This window comes from Lissotriton helveticus, chromosome 7 (assembly GCF_964261635.1).
Source record: "Lissotriton helveticus chromosome 7, aLisHel1.1, whole genome shotgun sequence".
Classification (NCBI taxonomy): domain Eukaryota; kingdom Metazoa; phylum Chordata; class Amphibia; order Caudata; family Salamandridae; genus Lissotriton; species Lissotriton helveticus.
Window position 1 is genome coordinate 1807553193 of NC_136068.1, and position 22744 is coordinate 1807575936.

The following is a 22744-nucleotide window of genomic DNA, read 5'->3' on the forward strand; positions in this document are numbered from 1 at the left end:
GAGTAACCGTATTACTACAAACATATGACGACGAAGCATTATCTTATGTCGATGACATTTATTTAACAGATGATGACTTGGATACTCACTTGAAAAGAGTGAACACCATAATACTTGGGTTCGCAGCAGAGGGTTACAAATTCAACTTTAAAAAATCCAGAATTGCCCATCTGACAGTCCTGTTCTTAGGATATGAATTATCAAGTGAAGGCAAAAGCCTGGCTGACAATTTCCTAGAGAAATGTGCCGTACTCCAAGCACCTAGAACACTAAAAAACCTACAGTCAATTCTAGGCTTTCTAAATTTCGGAAGAACATACATTGCAAATTACGCAGAAAGGGTCAAACCCCTTTATGATCTGATAAAACCAGATTTTAAAAGAACCAGTTGGACTCAAATACACACAGAAATTCTGAGATCCTTACAAACAGACATGTTAATTAAAACAAAATTAGAAACTCGTGACAACACACGCAATCTTGTGATTCGAGTCATCCCAGGAAGATGCGGATTCACATACCTGACCTCTAATGAGGGAGAAAAGGTACCAATTGCATTCAAATCACACTTGTACACAGAAGCTGAAAAGAGGTTCAGCATTACAGAAAACATTGTTCATGCAGTTCAAACCGCATTAGCGAAAGAAAAAGATAAAGCTGACGGTAGACATATCACAGTCAGAACAGCAGAATCAGCCTTTGAGGCATTAACAACACCATATAATTTACCAACCACAGCATTGAATCCAAAGTGGATACAATGGGTGAATTCAATCACCACGGACAAAGTATACTACTACTTTGATCCAGAACTAAAGGAATTAAAAAATCTAGAATATGAAAGAACATTCCCTCTGCCAGTCGACATTCTGCCATTACGACAGTACGCCTGTTTAATCTATACAGACGGACATGCTCAACCCTCCGTTTGGGGAGAACAAGCATACAACCCCACATGTGAGATTACAAAAGAAGTGTGGCGCGGAGGCAATCTAAGACCTCTATTAACAAAAACACACTCAGTAGAAACAAATTCAGAACAACAAACTGAAATATTAGCATTGAAAATGGCGCTAGATAATGCGGATCGCGAATTCCCGACACTTATAGTGTCCGATTCATATTACTGCGTCAAATCATATAACAACGATTTGCAGACATGGATTCAAAACGGTTACAAAGATGACACGGGTGCGACAATAAAGCAAAAACTGCTTTGGGAACAAATAGTTCTGTTACAAAGAGAACTACCAAAGACTCACGTGATACACTCACTGAGTCATCAGAGTGATGGCGTTCACGTTGCAGGGAATTCATTGGCTGAGACAGCCACAGCGGTAGCAACTAAATCGGCTTCCGTAGCTCGAAAAAAGCGTACAGTGAAGTATATTGACGGTGAAACAGTGCTGGCGGTGAAAACGTCATCAAAAGGCGACTGCTCAGCGCTACCGATCAACTATCCACTCAATTATACATACATAATCGATGCAAACTCCGTCCCTTTTGCTCGAATCCCTGGAGTGGGGGATAGAGTGATTCCAAACATGGACAGGAGAAACTTGTTAATCGCAGACGCACATATGGGCCACCTCAAACTAAAAGATTCTCTGGAAGAACTACAATCAAGGTACTGGTGGCCAGGCATGAGCCTGCATCATACCCTGTTTGTAAAAAACTGCCCAAACTGCAACAGGAATCGCAGTGGTGAGAGAAACGGTGTAATACCGTGTCGTTTCACTCCAGAAAAAATCAACAGTAAAAAGCAAGGCTTGCGATTAACATATACAGGCTAGTTTCCACTTATAATGTAGATCACCAGCACTCGGCTGACGTCTGGACTGTTATACAAAGATTTGCGAGTCTAAATGGCATATACGCTAAGAGCATGCTACGTTTGACCATTGTTTTCACTCTAGCCCTCCAGCCTGATGGGAAACATGGCCAAATGAGCATAGCACAGCGGGAATCTTCTCACTTCCTTCCTGAGGGATACGGGATGGTGTAAAGAAAAAACCAAGGCATAAAGCAATCTATAACGGAAAGGATATTAGGTTCGGGAGCTGGGTGGGTCAAACATCTAATAAGTGTCCAACGTAGTCTAAATAACTTGCCAAGAAATTCTCTGAAGGGATTCAGTCCGTACAAACTATTATTTGGAACTAGGATGTTAATCTCTGACCTTGACAGTCAAACTTCAGTGGTGAAGGAAAAAAGCTTTGATATCAAAGACCGTTTGGCTATTTTGCAGGACTTAAACGAAACAAGAAAAGACCTGAAACAACAGCCAACAACCACTGAAGAACCACCACCTGTCCCAGCAAGACCTGTCTGGATTCCAAAAGTCGGGGATCTAGTCAGAGAAAAGATCGCGGTAAAGAAGGAATTTGGGCCTTCTTACAGAAAAGCAGTTCCTGTCTTGTCTGTCAACGGGACAAGATCAGTTGTACTACCGCCGCTTGCTGGTAAAAAGGAGAACCGAGTTGTATCCATCGACCTGGTAAAACCACAATCATGTGGCCGATAACAAATAGTAGGCCAAGTGGACTCCCAATAAGTAGCAGAACACCAAGGTTTGCTACCAGTACAGAGGTCCTAACAAAGAGGCTAATCACATTCGAAACGCTTACAGAAGAACAACAAGGACTATGCAACAATGCAATGAAACTTAAACCTCTGAAAACCCAAATAAAAACATTTAGCAGAGACACACCAACCTATAATGAAGTAACAAACGAATATGCAAGAAACAGTGATCCTGAAGCAATTGGAACAATTGACAGAACTGCATCCGGCTACTTCATAAACTTCGATGATTCCTCCGAAGGCTTCACTGAATCAAAGACACAGCCATCAACAAAAACCTTTAAAGATAAAGTTAAAGTACTTTTGAAACAACTGAAAGAAACATATCTAATTTCTCCATGGATTGAATTCTGGGTGGGTTTTGGTGCATTTATCCTCATACTTTGGCTCATCATGATACTAACATTGGGACGCTTCATTGAGGGAAAATATGCCAAAATGGACACAGCAAGTCAGAAAATCAACTTGATCCTCAAACCACACACATCTTCACACGTCGAGAAAAGAGAACTTTCTTCAGTCAACTTCACAGCCAATCCTATACCGGGTGGGGTAGCATGGGACAACACTGACTACGAAATGTATGGTCCGGTTGAAATCCTGAAATATCCACACCAAATTAAGATCTCATTGAGTGACTTTGTAAAACCAAGCTCATTTGCTGATGATTGGGACTTCGAAAGTATAAATAATATGATGTCTGACCTAGTAATGTCTGCTAAATTTACCAAACATGATTATTTGCAGGGTTCAACAAATTATGATAGTATGTATTGTTACAACCACTATGGTAACCATTTTTTACATAGATCTGCACAACCTAGAAATGTTTTAAATTATAATCAATGGGAACATTGTGCAACCCCTCCAAAAGGAAGCTCAAGAACCTTTTATGACAAATATCCATATTTTTCAGGTTTTAACACAAGTAATGCTGAAACATTTTATTTCAAATTGTCAAATAAGACAGGGACAAAGAACATGATAACAAACACGAAATTGATATATTCAGACTCATTCTTTGAAAAAATGAATACTTTTGGTTTTGATTACTGGGACAAACATGTTGAAGTGAAAAGTGTTTGGGGTACAAAAGAATGGCAAGTACAGGGTATAGAATCTTTGTTTAGAGCCTGCATGATCCCAGAACAAATTATATTTTTAAATGACACTGTTCAACAAACAACCTGTCTTGGCCTAGCCAAAATCAAAGACTTAAATAAACCGTCTATTCCAAAACCAACAATGAACAGCAATAGCTCTACAGATGAAGAGATAGACGTAAACTATGTATTAAACAAAAACAGAACACATCCAGATTGGGAAAAGTGGTTGATCTGGCCCACAGATACTAATAACTGTCAAGACAGATTCCTGAACAAAACACAGGGGTTCAAAATGACCAGGCAAGACCCTAGATATCCTCAAAGACAACACCCAGGGATAATAACCACCTACAGTGTGGGCAAATTATGCCTTCAATGGCTACAAACTTCCACACTGGCAGAAATTAAGCAACACCTAACTTTACTTACTGATGGTGCTGACTTGCGTGATTTCACTATGGGACCACGCAAACAGCGTCAAAAACGTTTCATAGCAGCCTCTGTATATGCAGCATACAATGAGGCCTGGAAGGTGACTCAAATTGAGACAGCAGAAAGGATACGGGAAATTGACCGTATTAATTTGGAAAAATCACTTTCTGTAGTGGACAATGGGTTAATGACTCTGTCCTCCAGAATTTTTTCTCTGGACAGCATTGTGTCTTCAGCAATCAACATATTATCGCAAGACTTACTGTTATTACAACACGGTCAGTCTCAATTGCGTTCTATTGTACAGCTTGGCTGGACGTTACAAAATCTGCGTTCAGGCTATGTGCCTTGGCGTTTAATCAACACAACGTCACTATTCCATATCTTTAACCTTACTGATAGACAAATCAGTATGGCACAAAAGGGTGCTGATTATACAATCCTGAGCATTGAGAAACTCGAAAGATTACCAGTGACAATGTCAGAACGACCTGTCAGTGAATGGATAATACATGGGATAATTAATATTCCAATTTCAACCTTCAGGTTTCAATACTGCCAAAAACATATACAGGCTGGCATGTACGAAAAATTGGGAAAGGGGTATATTAAAACAACATGGAACCTGCCCTATTCACATGCATGTGTCAGTAATAAAGGACAGAAAGTGTTTCTTAGTGGCAATAATTGTGCAATGTCACTAAGCGGTACACTTCTGTGTAATGGAATTAGTTTGCACGGAGCCTGTGAAGGGAACTCAAATAACCTTTCATGTCACCAGCAAGGCGCACCTGCAACAGAGATAGAACCATTCTTTCAAAGACTCTACAATGGGAGTTACATTCTAATTGTAGATCGCAGATGTTGTAGTCTTATGCCCGGGACTCCTTATCTCGTAACTACGACTGCGAAGGTCAAGTGCTGTGGACACTCATTGTTCCCCAGCTCCTTTCCAGACAGGGAGGCAAGGGCATGGCCCAACTTGAAAATTACTTCTATTCGAATAGACACTTTAAGCAGAATGAAAACAGTGCTTCTTCAGACGCCGACCAGGCTCACGTCATCAAAAGAAACGTATGATCTCCAGGTCGCAAGGACGACTGCAGAGATACATTCATTGTTATCAACTAATTCCCCCATACATTTCGCAGAAATCCTGAATGAAATCTTAAATATTTCTGATACCAGTGGAGTCTCAAAAGTATTTAAGACAGTATTTTCGATGGCATTAACACCATTCAAAGCCATACTGGGTATTTTTCCAGATTTCGTCCATTCGATTTTTGGCGGACTTCCCCTCATTTTGGGACTAATTGCAGGAATCCTATTCCTAGTCCTTATATTTCGTTATGGCAAACCGTGTCACAGACAAAACACCTGCGACAAGGGAAGAAACAATCCGAGCCATTGGATACCGGGACCGGATATCAAAAATCCTGGGACTATCCCGGCTTAGAGACCTGAACATGACTTGGTTTCTATCATTTCGACCAATGTGGCATCGATGTGTTTTACCTGTATTAAGGTGCCTGCTATGCGGAGAAGAATGCGTGTTAGACACCTGTCTGACGCTACAATCGGATGCGCCAATGGATGCAGAAACATTGTTGAGTCCAATAAAGGCTCATGCTTTGTGCTGCCCTCAACGGCTACCAATCCTGATGACGGCATTCGTGGAAGCTTCACCATCACGATTAAGGGGTAGTGAAGTTCAAGATGAAAGCAGCATCGATCAGGTACGACCTTCTGTCATCATTCCAAATCAAAACGCCAGTGGAGACAATCATGCGAACGAATGCATGGTTACCCCTTTTTCCGAGTTAGTGGAACTCTCCCAGGAAGCTGTTGACAGCTTTTTCGAAAGCCTAAATGATATGATGTTCTCACCAGAGCAGAAATAGAGACTTTTGAGCAAGCTCGCACAAGGCGTTCACTGAATTTGGCCTTCAACTTTAATAACAGAATACCATGAACAATTTTCCCTCCAGTTCACGGACAGAAATTTTTTCAGCAGCCCCAAAATAATTTTGCATATTTTTCGGGACACTTATCTTCTGCTTAAAGTAAGAACTATTCTTAGAGAACTAAAATTTCTAATGTTAGATAGCTTATAGACATTAGCTGCCCGCTGGTATGTTCATAATAATTTTTATTCTGTGATGAAATGGTCTCGAACCTTCTTTCTGTATTAAGAGCCATTTCATGTGTAAATTTTCATATACCAAATAGCAATAATGTATACAAATGCGTGCTTACTTTAGCAATATTCTACAGCTTGAGTGCATACTATACATATGACTGCATTTTTCCGTATATTTGATAATTTCAAAATGCATTTATGTATTTTGGGGTGGTAAGGTATACACTATACTCTACAGTATGTTTTACTATGCATAGATTAGTAAATATGTCCATAGTTAGCGTGGAGTGGGTGTGATGTATTCCTATAGGTTCTGTATCGATCCCCCTATTCCTGACCCTATTCTGGTTAACAAGTTAACTAGCAGCCAGCCCATGAGGCAGAAAACCCCCATGATGCAGGAACCGTTATCTGATAAAGCCACACTACGGCACAGGAACGTGTTATCTGATTAGGTCATAACGCTTGCCATCTAATTAGACAAGCGATATTCCTCCAGCCCCTGATAAGGCATACGGAGTTCTCAAAACAAATCAAACCTATGTCAACCTGGGAAAAACCCTGCGGCCATTGTTTTGATTTCTTCGAGAACTTCAGCAAAAGAATGTGCTAACGACCAAGTCGTATGACATCCTTATTGACGTATCTATGTCCATCCTTACGTCAATCTCGGCACCTTAAAGGTATAAATATTACCGATATTGCCCTATGCAAACACACGCGGTGGTGACGAGATCGGAGCAGCCAGACTTGCCGAAGCCCAGAGCAGAGCAGACCCCGCTGGCGCAGCCCCGCCTTCTTGACGCGCTGAGAACGACACGCTGCCTTTTCTCCTGCCGAGAAATCCAGCTCCGGCGCTTCCGGGTAGCCCTCGCAGGCAGCCTGGAATATCGAGACCAGAGACGAGAGATACCATCACTCATCCATCCTAGATTCCAGGTACAGAACTGAATAACCCCTCACAGAGAATTCCTTAGTCAGTCACTTGGCAAAACAAACTTAACTTAAACTGTAACTTTCTATTCCCGCCCACGTATTAGGCTTAGGTCAGGTACACTGGGTAGGCGTAGCTAGAAACACCAGTTGAGTACGATTAGTCAAATGTATATGTGTATGTATATATTTTATTCATTTTAAACCTTCATATGGCTTAGAAACCATATCAATGTTTTTACAGTATTATTTTATACTTCTGCTTTTAATGTATGCACTTTACTTAACTATAAGTATTGCAATAATATCGATCCATTTCTCTTGTATGAGAAAAGAGACTGATCAATAAATAACATCTTTTATTGAACACGCCCGTCTCTTCCTTTTCTCTACAATCTGATGAGACTAAGAATGCACGTACTGACTGAGTAAAATAAATTGCCTTTTGTTCACACGACTCTAGAGATACACTCTTGATTAGGGGAGAGCAAAGTTGTCATGTTCTATGGTTGTCAGAAACTAAATCCCTTCTTGTCTATCCAGGGAGGTTCAACTCCTCCTTGCCTATTCGAGAAAGTTTCTAGTGAACTCTGAGCTAGCTGGCAAACCCAAAACTTTAAGTCTAATATCGACAGTAGTAGACCTAGTTAACGTCTGGTCTAGGCCCATACTATTGAAGGTATTATTCCAATGCGCAGAGCCTATTGGGATAATAGGAACTACACTACACTACCCTCTGCCATGCTGATGAAGAATTGGACTAACTTACTTGAACCCAGAGGGATCTATAAGAGCATGCTGATTTCCCTCCTGTTGTAAGATTCAGTGATATCAACGTCTTACCCCCTTATGTCTGGTCCATTGGAAGTGGATCCAGGTGCTTGCTCCAGTGGAACAGATGCATCCCCTGCTGGGTGAGACAGAATCAATGCATCGCCGCTGTTGCAGGAACAGAACTGGTGCATCCCATTTGGAACCAGTGCATTGCCATTGGAACTGAAACATTGGAACTACTTAATTGCAGCCACTGCAATGTGACAGTAGAAACATCCCCTCAACTGTGGGGGGATACCCAGCCCATCAGCTTCAGAACTAACATATCTTGAAACCAGTGCTTCATCTTCAGAACCATGTATCGACATTGTTTCGAGGAGTAAATTGACTGATCACCTCGACTGCGGGAACTACACCGGCACATCGCTTGGCTGCACCCTGCATCTTGCTGTTGCGACAAGGATCAAAGTACTTTTGATCAGCGGGCCTTGCATAGCTGATTGTTTCAGCCCATGCTCCTTCGCAGTTGGCCAGAACTCCTGACTTGGATGTATGTCGTTACAACGCATGCTTTTACCACGCATGCCTTTAACACGCAGGTTTTACAACGCAAGTCGTTACAATGACTTGCGTTGGGGGGGTGCTGGATAGTGGAATAGTTTAATTTACTATTCCAACTTCAGTCCCCGTGGATAGTAGGGAAGGTTTTGGATAGTAAATTAAACTATTCCCTATCCTACAGCGCCCCCCAGCGCAAGTCGTTGAAACGACTTGCGTTGTAATACCTGCGTGGTAAAGGTACTGCGTTGTAAAAGTTGGGTGGTAAAGGATGTTCCCACCTGACTTTGCCCTGGTCCAGCATGCCCAGAAAAACCCATAGGAGCTTATTGCTTCTAAGCGCTATTTTTTTATTTTAATCTTTATAAATTCATATCTCGACTTCTACTCTTTGGATTTCAGTCATTTTATTCTTGTTTTATTTATGAAATCATAATCAATTTTTTAAAACTGATGTGGAGTCTTTTTGTGGTGCTTTCACAGTGGTACTGTTTGAAATGTTGAAAAAATAAATTGACTCTTAAGCGAAGCTTATCTGCTCTGTGCCATGCCACCAGAAGGTGAGCACAGGTTAATTTGCTCTGTGCCAAGCCACCAGAAGGTGAGCACAGGTTAATTTATGATGTGTATCTGACTGACCCTGACTAGGACTGGGGTTCCTACTTGGACAGGGTACAAACGTCTGTCAAACAGAAACTCAATTTCTAACATGCAGCAAATGTGCTGGTGTATAAAGTAGACAATGGTACACAATTGTCAAGACGTGTAAGTTTAGTTTTCAAATATTTCCCAAGGTGTTTCAAAAGTTTCCTCCATATTTCCAGGGAATGCTTCTAGGGCACAAGATCATGGGTTCAAATCTTAAAAGTGACATTTACATCCATTGAGAAAGAAGCTCCACAACAGGCAGGCTCCTTTTAGACCCAAATGGATCCTCCTATCCCTTTGAATTAGTAATGGGTCACCTCCCCTCGAAGCAAGAGTTCAACTCCTCTAGACCTCTTAGGAGCATTTTTATTTGCAGAAATTTAGGACAAAGCTGCAGTCAGTCTCTCCACCTTTCTATCGGAGGGTACAGGGGAATTTATAAGACAAACCTATCTGTGTGTGAAGAGTTTTATCAAATGGGTCCAGACAAAATTGAGACACACATCCATACTATCTTTCAGTAAAGTTATCTGCCGCCTTTCTCCCCCAGGTACTTTATGGGAAAAGCAGCCCCCCAATGTGTTATTCTTTAGTTTTACAGAATGAAGGACTGTATTTGGCACAAGATTCCTTCTCTCCAAACTCCTCCCAAAGCTAACCTTCTTTGACCACTTTAGAATCAAGCAGAACACCACTCCTTATAGGCCTGTGTGCTTCCACTTGATCCTCCTTCACAATTAATTACCTTCAAAGCAAGCAACATTCAGGAACCTCTAGTGGCATGAAGGATTTACAGGGAAAAGGACTGGAGATCAGGAAGGTTATTAAATATAGAGAGCTTTGCAGATGCCAGAGGGAGTAGGTGTGAAGGGTCCACGTGAGTCTGAGGGGTCTCAACTGTATGAAATGGAATATGTGCACCAACACAGGTGGGTTGCTCAAAAACAGAAAAAATTGCAGCTTATGAAATGTACCTGTGCAGTATATGTAATAGAGAGCCTGTGCTGCATGAATTATTTTTCTACTCATCTCGTAATAAGAGATATGGAAACATAGATTTTTGAAACTGCAAGTTTAAATGCATGCAGCTGTCTTCAGACTCACTTTTTTAAAATGCAAGGGGCAGATTTACAAGAACCTGACGCATCTCTGCATTATAGCAGAGATGCATCAGTTTACTTGTGTCATGCAAAATAACACTCACACCACCAAGAATGCATTGCATTACAATGCGGCGCACCACGTCGTAAGGATTGACAGATACATCAACCATCTGTTGGCGTACAGGTAACGCATTGCTGGAGTCTTGTTGCAAGCATGACGCAACTCCAGCAATGCTCAGCAATGCCTAATGCTTTTGTGCTGTGTGACTCCTTACGCCTGCTTGAAGCAGGTGTAAGGTTTTGATGCAGTGGCGTCGTAGAAGTGACGCAGTGAAATCTTGTGGATTTCACAGCCTCACTTTTACAAGGCTTTCTGTAATTTGTTGCTAGGCCCTGCTTTGAGGGCTAGAATTGCCTTGGGTCAATAACACCATTTACATCTATCTATCTATCTATCTATCTATCTATCTATCTATCTATCTATCTATCTATCTATCTATCTATCTATCTATCTATCTATCTATCTATCTATCTATCTATCTATCTATCTATCCATCTATTTATCTATCTACCTATCTATAGATATATAGGTATAGATACACATATGTACAGATGTGCACAGACTGTAGAGATTGAAGATCGCTGGCTTTGGGTTGAAAAACTGCTTAGCTCAACCTGACTGTCAAAGTTGAAATCTCTTGTGGCGAAAGTTGCATCCAAGAGTAAAGTTTATGGCAAATATTCATGTAGCCATATTGGGGGACAACTTGCTCTCATTTTAAAGTGACGGCACAGTGGGCACCAAATGATTTAGACGCCCCAGTTCTGTCAAGAATACATCGGAAATCTTGTCCTGTAAAAGTTTGCTGTGCTGTGTAGGGTTAGATGTATGACCATCAGGGTTTGCAACTCGCAAATTGCGATTTTTCCTGTCGCAAAACCAGATGTAAAACAGCTTACGAGACACTGTTTGTGATTTCCAAATGGGTCTCAAGGAACCTGCCTCATTAATATTCAGAAGGCAGGTCGCAATTTGCAACCCATTGGTATTGTCCGGCACTCACAGGGATGGGGGCCTGCTGAGGTCTGAAGACCACTATGTCTGTGGCTGCTTTTTTTAAAAATAATTACTTTTCTTTTAATTTTTCAGAGTGTGCAGTGGTTTGTGGGACCACTGCCTGCTCTGAAAAAATATTTGCGCCTCCCCTATTCACAAAGGGGACTGGTCCCTTGAGGGCCCTGACCCATTTGCGAATAGCTTACCACCAATTTGAAATAGGTGATAAACTGCAAATGTTTTGCAACCACATTCATTGTTGCCAAACATTCCTACATACCAGTGCAACTCGCTATTAGGAAGCAATGCCCTTGGCATGCCCCTACTAGTAACGTCTCGCAAACCCTATTTTTCGAGTCAGTAATAGGTAACTGACTTGCAAATTAGGGTTGGTACATTTGAATAATGGATTTTACCGGTCGCAAACGGCCCAATGGGCCATTTATGACTTATAAAAGGCATCATACATCTGGCCCTAGATGCTGAAATATTTCTAAAAACGTCTGGCGCACAGGCCATGTAGCTCGGTCATGCACTGGTAACATAATGTGGGATGGATACTAATGTGCATGGTGGCCAATGTCTGCATCTCAATGTTCACATCCTCTGTCATGGAAGCACATTTGAGGGCCTGAGCAGCCAGAGTTTCACATTTTTGATGCTCTGGTGGCGCAGGCCTCACAATCATATCTATGAGGTGACACAAAGACACCCGGCATGGCTGTGCATGTCCTCATGGATTTGGAGTAAGGCAAAGAAAGCACAAAGCGCTGCCTTGCCTTACCCTGCGTCAAGGAGGCATTCCAAGGGCATTGCAGTGGGTTTTCTCATGCAACACCCATGGATTTTGTCACTGCCCAAGATTTACAAAATGACATAAACCAGGGGCAGTGCCAAAAACGTATGGCTCCCCAGAGCAGGTGTAATGAGGAGAAATGTTTTCCTTTCTCTTCGTTTTTTCCCCTTTCCATGTGTGCTGCACTTTGCAGCACACATAGAAAGAGGAAAACGCCTCTCATGATTGTTTTTATGCAAGAAGTGCCCCTTCGTGCTCAAAAACAATTGTGCCTGCAAAGGAGGCACCCTTGCACAATGGTACAAGGGCTGGTGTTGGTGTTCTGCAGCAAAAAGGTTTGTGGTGCTACCCTATGCCAATTGATTGTAAAGGAGGCCGTTGGTGTTTTCCCATCACAGCTCAGGGATCCAGTGGAGATGGCCATCCGAGCGGGATTCAGGTTGATTATCAAAAGCTGTTGAACCCATCTTGCTGGCCCAGTGGAAGAGTATAGGTCATGGCTTGCACAAAGCCAGCTATGCTCAAGGAAACTGAGCACAGCAGCAGGAGTCCTACTTAATCAGCAGATTTGACATTTGGTGGCAGGGTCCACATTAGATGGGAGGTGCTGCGCTGAAGAGTACTTGTGGATAACTCCCATGGTTGCTTGCTGTCTGGCTGTGGCACTCAGAGATCCAACTGTCACATAAAATTGCAAGAACAAGGTTGATGAGTGCCTGGCAGTGGGGCTTCTAAGTTTAGTGAAGGATATGGAGCACCGCCACACAGCTAATCCCCTCAACCATCATACCCAAGGGAATATTTGGGGTGCAGGTGGGGCAACCACATGGGCTGCAGGTGGCCAATACAGATTGAGTGCAGGTGAAGGATCTGATGGGAGACCCTGTTGAGGACAAGTGGAAGGATTAGTTTGGGTGCAGGTTGAGCAAACAGGTGGGGTGCAGCTAGAAGTAATGGATGGAGTACACATAACAATAACTAGGGGAGAGTCAAGATGCAATGACAAACTCTAGACATGAGCACATGATAATCGAGCAGATATTTAAAATCCACTATGCTTTCTGATGAAGCCTACTGTTTTCTCTCTGCAGGGTCCACAACGACTAAGGTTGCTACACGTGGTTGTGCCACTCCAAGTTTCTGTGCCTTCCAAAGTACATCAGAGTCAGCTGGAGATACAACTGTAGTGACTGACCTGGCCTGCACAGATGGAGGCATCTGCCTTCACAAGAGTGTCTTTCTACTAGCCCTTAGTGGGCTCCTTGCACTGAGACTGCCCTTCTGACCTTCTTTTGGATCAATGGTGCTCATTCTTAGCCACACTGGTTTGCAGTAACACATGATGCAGATGTCTTCACAGGCCCATGGCTCTCTGGAGTTCTTCCTTCAGGAGTCTTATTTTTTCATATGCCTCTAGATGTCTTCCTAAAATGTTTCAATACTTTGTATTTCACTTGCATTTCATCATAATCCCTTCTTTACTTCTCATGTAATTACTTTCTGTCTTAAATTCCAATTTCTTTGAATTGAAATCTTTCTCACAGCCCCTGAGTATTACTAATGGCTCCCAAACAAAGACCACTTGATTCAAAAATAACCCTTATTAGACTCTCTCTTCCAGCAGAAGTCTCTGCTCACTGCCAAAAGTGCATCCAAGGGACTGCCTTACTGCTGTGGGAACAAGGTTTGCTTCATTAGAACAATGGTCGGCACATCATTTTTAACTGGACATTCGCACACCTGCCACTCACAATCATCCAACTAGTTTTATATTCATTAAACTACTAGAAACTCTATTTAAAGATATGAGGAGGGTGTGAGGCACAAACGGGGGGCAGGTTTGTACATGTGTGTGTGTTGAGGAATATGTGAACAGCTGTGTTACCCAACTGTCAGTTGAGTACAATGGGTGTAATCTACAAAACAATGGGTATGTATTTAACGCCTCTACAGTGATGATTTAGTTTTTTTGTATACACAATACTGCCTGTATCATCAAGGGGGAGGTCAACACCTCATCACTTGGCTATGGTATACAACGGTAACCACGCATTTTTTACAACGCGGTACCGTTACCACGCTACTTTTACCACGCAAGTCGATACAACGACTTGCGCTGGGGGGCGCTCCAGGATAGTAAATAGATTAATTTACTATCCAACTCCTTTCCCTAGAGTCCACGGGGACTGGAGTTGGAATAGTAAATTAAAAAATTTACTATCCAGCGCCCCTCCACGCAAGTCGTTGTAACGACTTGCGTGGTAAAAGTAGCGTTGTAACGGTACGCGTTGTAAAAGTACGCATGGTACCGTCATATATCCCTTGGCTATTCAAAGCTATTAGGGAACAAATAGGCATTCCTCTGGGTCACCTTCGATGCCTCCGAGAGGAGGATTTAACAAGACCTCTTCACAACACTGTGGTCTAGAGGCCTGGAGCACCCCAATACATCAACCATAGGGCATATGCTACACCCTCTTAACTAAATCATATGTTCCTACCAGCTAATTTCACTTGCCCCAGATGTCCCAGCCAGGTCGCCGACCATCAGCATATTCTCTGGTACTGCCACATCATACACTCTTGCACGCAGTACATGCTTCATTAACCATGGTCACAAACTCACCACATTAAATTCATGGGAGGCTACCACTTTGGGTATTTTCCCCAGACAAAAAAAAACACAGGGTGCTGGTACTCTTTGCTAACCTTGCCCATCTGTTGGTCAAGCATCTACTGAGTGTGCCATGGAAGGCCCAACACCCCTGCTGGCTCTTTCGTAATGCATATGGCACTACTCAGATGGGGTGAGACAGAAAGCTCTGCACTGCATTGGGAGGAGGCCAGTCGTATATGCAGACAACCTATAGCTGTAACCTACGATACCGTGCTCATACAGTAAAAGAAACAGGCTGAAGAGGATCCCCCTCCCTCGCCATCCCATATTTAAAGGCCTTTGGTCCTCGGCTACCCTCCGCCATCACAACGTGAAAATTAATACCAGCTCTACAAACCCCCTTATTCTGATCCACATCATTACACCATTATCAATGGTGCTCTCCCTGGTTTCTTCCTCCAAATTCTGTAACCCATCCCCAATTAATCATTGGGTTCCCCTTTCCCTCCGCCATCACAACGTGAAAATTAATACCAGCTCTACAAACCCCCTTATTCTGATCCACATCATTACACCATTATCAATGGTGCTCTCCCTGGTTTCTTCCTCCAAATTCTGTAACCCATCCCCAATTAATCATTGGGTTCCCCTTTCCTTCTAATACACACATAGGGAGACGCGACAGCACATAGTTGAATGATTCCAACCTTTTTTATTATTATGAGACAGTGCATTCCATTCCTAACCCGCAAAGTGTTGCATAAGTTGAAATTCACATTGTATAACTGCTTTCCATTTGTTTTACATGTTATTTGCGCTGGTACTTAAAAAACCCTGTTTTTTTTTCATTTATCAAAATAGAAATGTACCTGAAGAATGCTACCCGTTTTATTTCTTCTCCTGATATAAATGATAAATAATGTCTATAGTTGATAAAACCCAATAAAAGCTGCTGTTTAACAATTACTGATGACATCATATTAATGAAGATACAATAAAGAAATTGGACCGTATATGGTGTTCTAACAATGTATGTGTTTATATTTTATATAGGGTTTTTGTAAATTACTACTGGCCACCTGAAGGTGACCTCAGACAGTGTGAGGACTTGGTAGACACAAACCGTAGCAGTAAATAGCAATGAAGTCCAAGTGCTGGAGCTGGTGGTTGGGTACCTGTCAATCATTTAACACCTATTGATAGTGTCAGCAGATAATCCGCCTTCAAACATAAACCCAATTACGGGACAGAGAGCATGATGTACAAAGTATTTTTTGCGTTACAAACCATCTGTTTCAGTGTTTGCCACAGCAAAAATATATTTGTCTTGCAATACATTAACCCATTTCAGGAGTCAATACCTGTTTTCTAACTCCTAAAATGGGGTTAGAAGTGGAGATATAATGAAAAGTTGGAGGGTGCATGTTGGAGGTATCCCTTCCAAATACCCATTCCCATCCATATGTATCGGTGAAATGTAGGTATCGGTGAGGCCCACTCCAGCCAGGGCATAGTGCGAAAATGTAATTGGGATAATAGTTACACCTAATATTGCATTTGTTAGGGCTTGACTGATGAAGGCATATTCAAGGCGTGAGTATGAGTGATGGGAGTGTGAAAAGAATGTGCAATTCTGGGTTGTCGGGTGAACAGTTCTCCAGTCCTCCACTGGCCTCTAGGAGTAGAACTCCTATTTTGATGCTTCCAGAAAACTCCAGGTGGGTGTTCTATGGGGATGGGTCCCGGAGTCCCAGGTAAGGTTAAACTTGCCCAATAGGACAATGTCCTCTTCCGCAAAGCCGCACAGTGATAACAGAAGTGTATCTAGAAACAGTATTGGGGGCGTAAATTGATTCAAAAGTGCACATCTTACCAGCAATGCGCCCTTTCTCCAGTAACACCCTACCTTCTTTGTCAGTTTTACAAGCTTCAGGTTGAAATTTCAGCAAGGAGTGGAAGAGAATCGTTACCCCCATTGTGTTTGGTAGAGGCAGATGATTTGTACATCAAAGGGCATGCTCTGTGTCTCAACTTATGGCCCTCACTATGCTTGAGGTGGGACTCCTGTATGGCTACTATATCATGACACTGATCTAAAAAGAATTTCCAGAATTTCGAAAATTTCCAGAATTTCCATGGAACCCCTTAACGTTCCATGTTAGAGTAGTGAGCACCATGGCTTTCCCATAACCACCCTCTCTGCTAGTGACTCAACAACTGTCATGTCATCTATCTCCACCTCTCTTACAATCCCTACCAGCTAGAACTGAAGCATAGACCTGAAGTTTGTCTCCCATTCCTGTCTCCTGTCTCCCCCTCACTCCGGCCTCATCCCCAAGAAGGGGTACAGCCCACTAGAAAAACCTAGCAAACATTCAGTTGCCTATCCATGAGCTTGGATAATCCAGTTTAACATCCCATTGCCCATACGAAGTTTCCTTGTCGAACTGCTGGCCTCCAGACCACCAGCTTCTTCGACTTTGTGGACTCCCCTGAGTCAGCCTTCGTCCACTGTCTGTGAGGGAGGCCATGCTTCTGGGCGCATCCTTTGGCCCCCTACCCGTGCTGAGGGGTCACCACTCCCAAAAAAGCTGCTGCCTCTGTAAAATGTTGAGATTTGTTCTGGAATTCAAAAGAGTGACCGAATGCGTTTGTCCACCTGTACTTCATATGCTCTTGACAAAACCTATCTGTGATGGGCTAGAATTGCAGACGATGGGCCAGCGTTGTGGGTGATATCTTGAAAAAGAGAGCACGTTGCTCTCTGAAATGAGTCCTCATCAACTTTCTGTGTGGCCTGCAGGATTGAGTCCTTCACCTTAAAGGAATGGAGCTTCACCAAGACATCATTGAGGTGTTTCCCTCCACTGGGCTCCAGCGACCCCACTCAATAGACTCTGTCAAGCATTGTCCTGGTGGCTCCTTCCCCTAACAATTCAGAGATCATGCCCACCACAAAAACCTCCAGATCAGGACCCACCGTCTCCTCTTCCAGATAGTGAATGCATCTCAATATTTTTTTTAAGTCTTTGTACTTCAGGACAGAGGCATGCATATGTGTTTCGAGGAGGCTAGTTGAGCTTTCATTGTGTCCCACACAGCTTACCAGCCCTTGCACTTTGGTGGTAAGGTCCAGGTTTTGGGTGCCCAATGAGCCACATGCTGTTGCAGACAGGTTAGGCGATTGTGGATATCCGTTCTGAGGGCATCTAGGGAGGATGCAAGATCAGCTTTCAGTTCTTCCCATATCTCCCGTTTGAAGTCTTGTAGAGAGGATAATGGGCCTTTTTGAGAGCCATAGTGTTGCTCTGGTTAGTGACTTGGTGTGTGCCTCTCGTCTTCGCTGTGTCAAAGTCGCTCAACACACTGCTGGCCTGCACCCGTTTTAAAGGCAGAAAGGCAAGCGATGGGCTATAGAGCAAAGGTATCTACAGTTGGGGTCTCAGACAAGGTCTTTTGTAAGTGCTTTGTCATTGCCCTCTGTATAGGTGGTAAGCGTTAGAGGTGCGACTTAGTCCCTACCGGTTTAACCATTCCCCACCAACTACTGCTCACTGCACAATTGGTAAAATGGTAGCCCAGGCCTAGGATAGGCGGGTATGCAAAGCACCTCAACTATTCTGAAAGGGCAGAAGGACAGAAGGGCAGCCCCCACTGCCTCCAGATCTTCCTGTCCCCGGGGTTACTCCCAATCCCAGAAGTACATTGCAGCAGAGCCTCCCGTGCAGATAGGCCTGTGTTATTGATCCCAGGTGGGAGCTGGTGTGTCAAGGTGTGGTAGGGGGTTGCCCTCAGTGTCTCATCACTATGGACCCCAATCATTTAACATTAGCTTCAGAAGCCTTTGGTAGGATCGAGGGCTGCAGCGCACCTGCATGCATCTATATTCAGGGCTTTGCTATGAAAGATTTATATAGACCTTGCTGCCTGGCATGCCCGCCATGATGGGGTCAGGCATTGTGGGAATTAATTGTAAATCCGCCACCTGACAGTCGCTCCACTGTCCTGCTCATTGTTAGCAATGGCCCCATTGATTAATCCCAGCAGGGATGGAGGCACGCCCACAAAGAGGCCGTTTTTCCCTACCTCCATCATTACTGCCGCTATTGTCATCTGGCCGCCGGACACCATGTGGTCTCCCAGACGCTGCAAGGCCGTTCTGCATGTAATACCTAGGGGCACTGGCTGCTCTCGCTCTGTTGTCCTGGCACGATACACCATTCAAGTCTTCGGATTGGCCTCGCCTCAGTCATCAAATCTCATAATTTCTCCCCATCATCTCAACGTTCTGCAATTTGTTCCAGCCTCAGAATGCGGCCTCCCAGTTAGCCCCCACTCAAAAAACAGACAGAGGAAGCAACTGAAAATCAGCCTCTGACGAGATGCTAAGAAGTATACAGACAAGAAACTGACGTACAGTTGTAAGTCTAAATTGCCACACTTATTTACAGTTGGGAGTGCCTTTGTTTCTAGACTGCAAAAACTGCAACAATAGGCACATATTACAGACAAGGAAAGTATCTTTTTTGTAATACCGTTACTATCTTTGGCTGCATATCTACTTGCAGAAAGAAAGGCTGATCAAAGAAACGTATCTAATCATGCTTCATGCAAACATTAATAACAAGCATTGGCCGCACGGCCAGGCCGCGAAAAGAAATAATGAAAAAAAATAAAACGCGAGTTGTGCGCATGTGCGCGTGAGAAAAAAAAGTGCTGTGCACTTCGTGAGCGCGATTGTACGCGTGATATTATGCTGGTCGCCGGGAAAGTAGCACTTTCCAAAGCAGCTACTAAAAGTCTCGGCCAGACCAGCCCATGCGCTGGATCAGGCTGAGACCTAAAAAGGAAAGTTTTAATAAAGAAGGAAAAAATTAAAGGAAGGCAACACAGCAAGAAAGAAGGAAATAACAAGCATTGGCATAGCCAATAGGTCTCGCTTTTGGGACCTTATAAGTGTTTAGCCATGCAACAGTTGTTTGTTGCACCAAGGATATTGTGCTACATTACTAAATACTTATAAGGTCCCAAAAGCTAGACCTATTGGCTATGCCAATGCTTGTTTTGGGTTGTTTGTGGGCCTGTTTTATGGTCTGATGGGCCGGTTTCTACTGTTGATTTCTCGAATATTAAACCATACATTGCCTGCAGCTCGATATAAAACACATGCAGTCTTTCACACATTGCAATTTTTTTTACATAAAATGATTTTACATGTTCACAACTGCCAACATTTGACAACATTATCCACTTGTTTAGCTTTCCAATTCACTAATGTGGGCCCCTTTTATCTTGGTGTCCGGGATTATTCTCTGTCCCAGTCCGACCCTGCTGACTAAATGGTCAGCCTGCTCCTGTCTGGAACACTCACAGGCCAAGATCCTACGACAGGAACACACTACACGTTCCTCCCACACTAGTGCTGCTGGGAAAGAGGCCCTGATAACGACGTGGGATAGAGAGCAGCTCTGCCAAGCCCCCATCGTGTGATAACAGGCCTACTCGAACGAACAGCTACTATTCCAGTAAAACCACTCACTGCCTGATCTTGTCCTCATCTGCCATTGTATTGCTTGTTTTCCATTTTTTTGTGGCAGATTTAATCGCTTCAGCTGTAAAGAAAATGTCCAAACAAGCCCAGCACATAAAAAGACACAAGCGGGTTACAATGTAATACCCGTCGTTGGTCGTCGCAACCTCCCAGTGTGTTATCCGGGTTGAGAACGTCAACAACAGCAGCCCCTCTGACCGGACATTATCAATATCTGCTCCTGCCAAGAATACTCATCACAAACACACTCTCTGCACTGTGTGTGTTGGCACTAGTTCTACTGTGGTTGTATTCACTCCCCAAAATGAAGTGTTTTCTTTGCTCCTATTGGATTCGGGGGAGCGTTGCCGTCATCCCTTTGGTTCGGTACTCATAAACGCTTAGTGCATTGGACAAAAGGGAGCTTATCTGTCATCCAATTGAAAGAATACTATTGAGCACCATCAAAGGTCAAATGAAAAGAACTATTTTATTTTATTGATTTAATGAATAAATAAACTCTTTTAGCCTTTTTAATTGGGCTTCCAATGTTTGGAGAACCAAGAATAAATTAACGCTTGGCTGCGATAACGGTTACATTATTTTCTATCTTTTTTTATACCGAGTTACATGGGTTTCGTTTCACCCGGTGTTATCAATATTTCATGTCCCATGAGTGCCTCAAGCAGCAGACTCGGTGCTTCTCTAGTCACTTGCTTGTTTACACTGTTTAGGTAGGGTCAGCAGCATTCGACCCGAGGAAGGCGGGGCTAGATTGTGCTCGACGTCTTATCCGGTTTTGCGGTAGACAGTTTTGAAACCAAGACGTAATGGTACTGGGTGTGGTTTGCTTTCACTGGACAGAGCCGTTTGACCGAGCATGGCAGACCGCTCTGCTCGGATTGGTGGGTCTTAGCTAGGGCTGGGCGTAGTTTGCGAAGTAGCGCTACACGTAGCTACGCTAAGTGCACTTCGCACTATGCGATCTACGCATAGCACTACTCAAGTTAGTACCCTCTTCGCACTGTGCAAGATGCCGTTTTCAATGATTGCACAGTGCAGACAAGAATACGGCACTGTGCAGTCATTGAAAACGACATCTTGCACAGTGCGAGCTGTAGTTTTCTGCCGCTCGAGTAAATTTGTACTCGAGCTGCAGCTTTCTCAACATGGACTGGTAGTTTCTCATTGCGAGCGGTCGCGAACATACGCGAACACTCGCAAAGAGAAACCTGTCCTCCCCGCTTTGAGCATCTCGCCGGGAGGTTTACTTTCCATGCTCGCGATCAGCAACTTGATGTCTGCCAAGCCCCCTTGGTGTGATGAAAGGCCTCATCAAACTAACAGCTATTATTCCAGTAAAACCACTCACTGTTTGTTTTTCGTCCTCATCTGCCATTGTATCGCTTGTTTTTTGATTTTTTGTGGCAGATTTAATCGCTTCCACTGTAAAGAAAATGTCCAAACAAGCCCAGTCCATAAAAAGACACACGCGGGCTACAGTGTAATAACCATCGTTGGTCGTCGCAACCTCCTAGTGTGTTATAAGGGTTGAGAACATCAACAGCAGCACCTCTGACAGGACATTATCAATATCTGCTCCTTTATTTTGAAGTTTTATATAGCGCGAACAAGATCTTTGCAGATATCAGAGCGCTTTACAAGGACAAGGGGGTGATAGAATAATAGTATGTAATAGTTGAGGTAGTTAGGTACAAGGTGCATAGTTACATAGGTAGGTCAAAATACAAGAGGTAGGTAAACGTTGAGGTAGTGTAGGTACAAGGTGCATAGTCAAACAGATGCGTGCATAGTTACATAGGTAGGTCAAAATACAAGAGGTAGGTCAAAGTTGAAGTAGTGTAGGTACAAGGTGCATAGTCAAACAGTTGCGCCAATAGTATAAAGGTACAAAAAGAAGGAGCATATACTTGTTTAAGCATGCTTAACATGCTTTTGGAGATAGCATAAAGGTAGGCACAGTTGAGGTAGGTGTGTACAGGGTGCATGGTCACACAGGTGCATCAGTAGTACTAGTAGAGTAGGAATAGTTAAGGTGGAGTAGGTACAGTATGCAAAGTCAAACGGGTGCGTCAACAATATAGACATATCCAAAGAGGGAATGTATACAATCAGATAAGACAATAATACAAGTAAAACAAATAGCCCATGGGGTCAGGCAGGTAGTACAGAGCGGATTCTTGAGAAATACAGAATAATAGATCAAGTGTATTTAGCCATGAGGATCGCTTTTACTTCTTTCTTAAAAAGTTTGTTGGAGGAGATGAGCCTGGTTTCAGGAGGGAGTGAGTTCCAGATCCTGGGCGGCATTCCTGAGAAGGAGCGTTTATACGTTTTTTCCTTCCGAAATCTTCGAGGCTTCAGCAGAAGATTGTTTGTGCTTCTAGTAGTTCTAGAGCCACCAGAAATTGTCAGCTTTTGAGTGAGGTAGGCGGGTGAGTTCATG

General features: G+C 43.3%; 1 protein-coding gene across 3 annotated transcripts in view; it reads left to right on the plus strand.

The window, feature by feature from the left end:
* The window catches only part of LOC144770792 (phospholipase A2 inhibitor 25 kDa subunit-like), a 248743-nt gene extending 232983 nt beyond the window's left edge, over positions 1 to 15760 (plus strand). For all 3 annotated transcript variants that reach the window (XM_078655547.1, XM_078655549.1, XM_078655548.1), the window contains one exon: positions 13222 to 15760. In XM_078655547.1, coding sequence (XP_078511673.1) covers positions 13222 to 13415 — 194 coding nt within the window. In that variant the 3' untranslated portion in view covers positions 13416 to 15760. The remainder of the gene's footprint in view (positions 1 to 13221) is intronic.
* The last annotated feature ends 6984 nt before the right edge of the window (positions 15761 to 22744 follow it).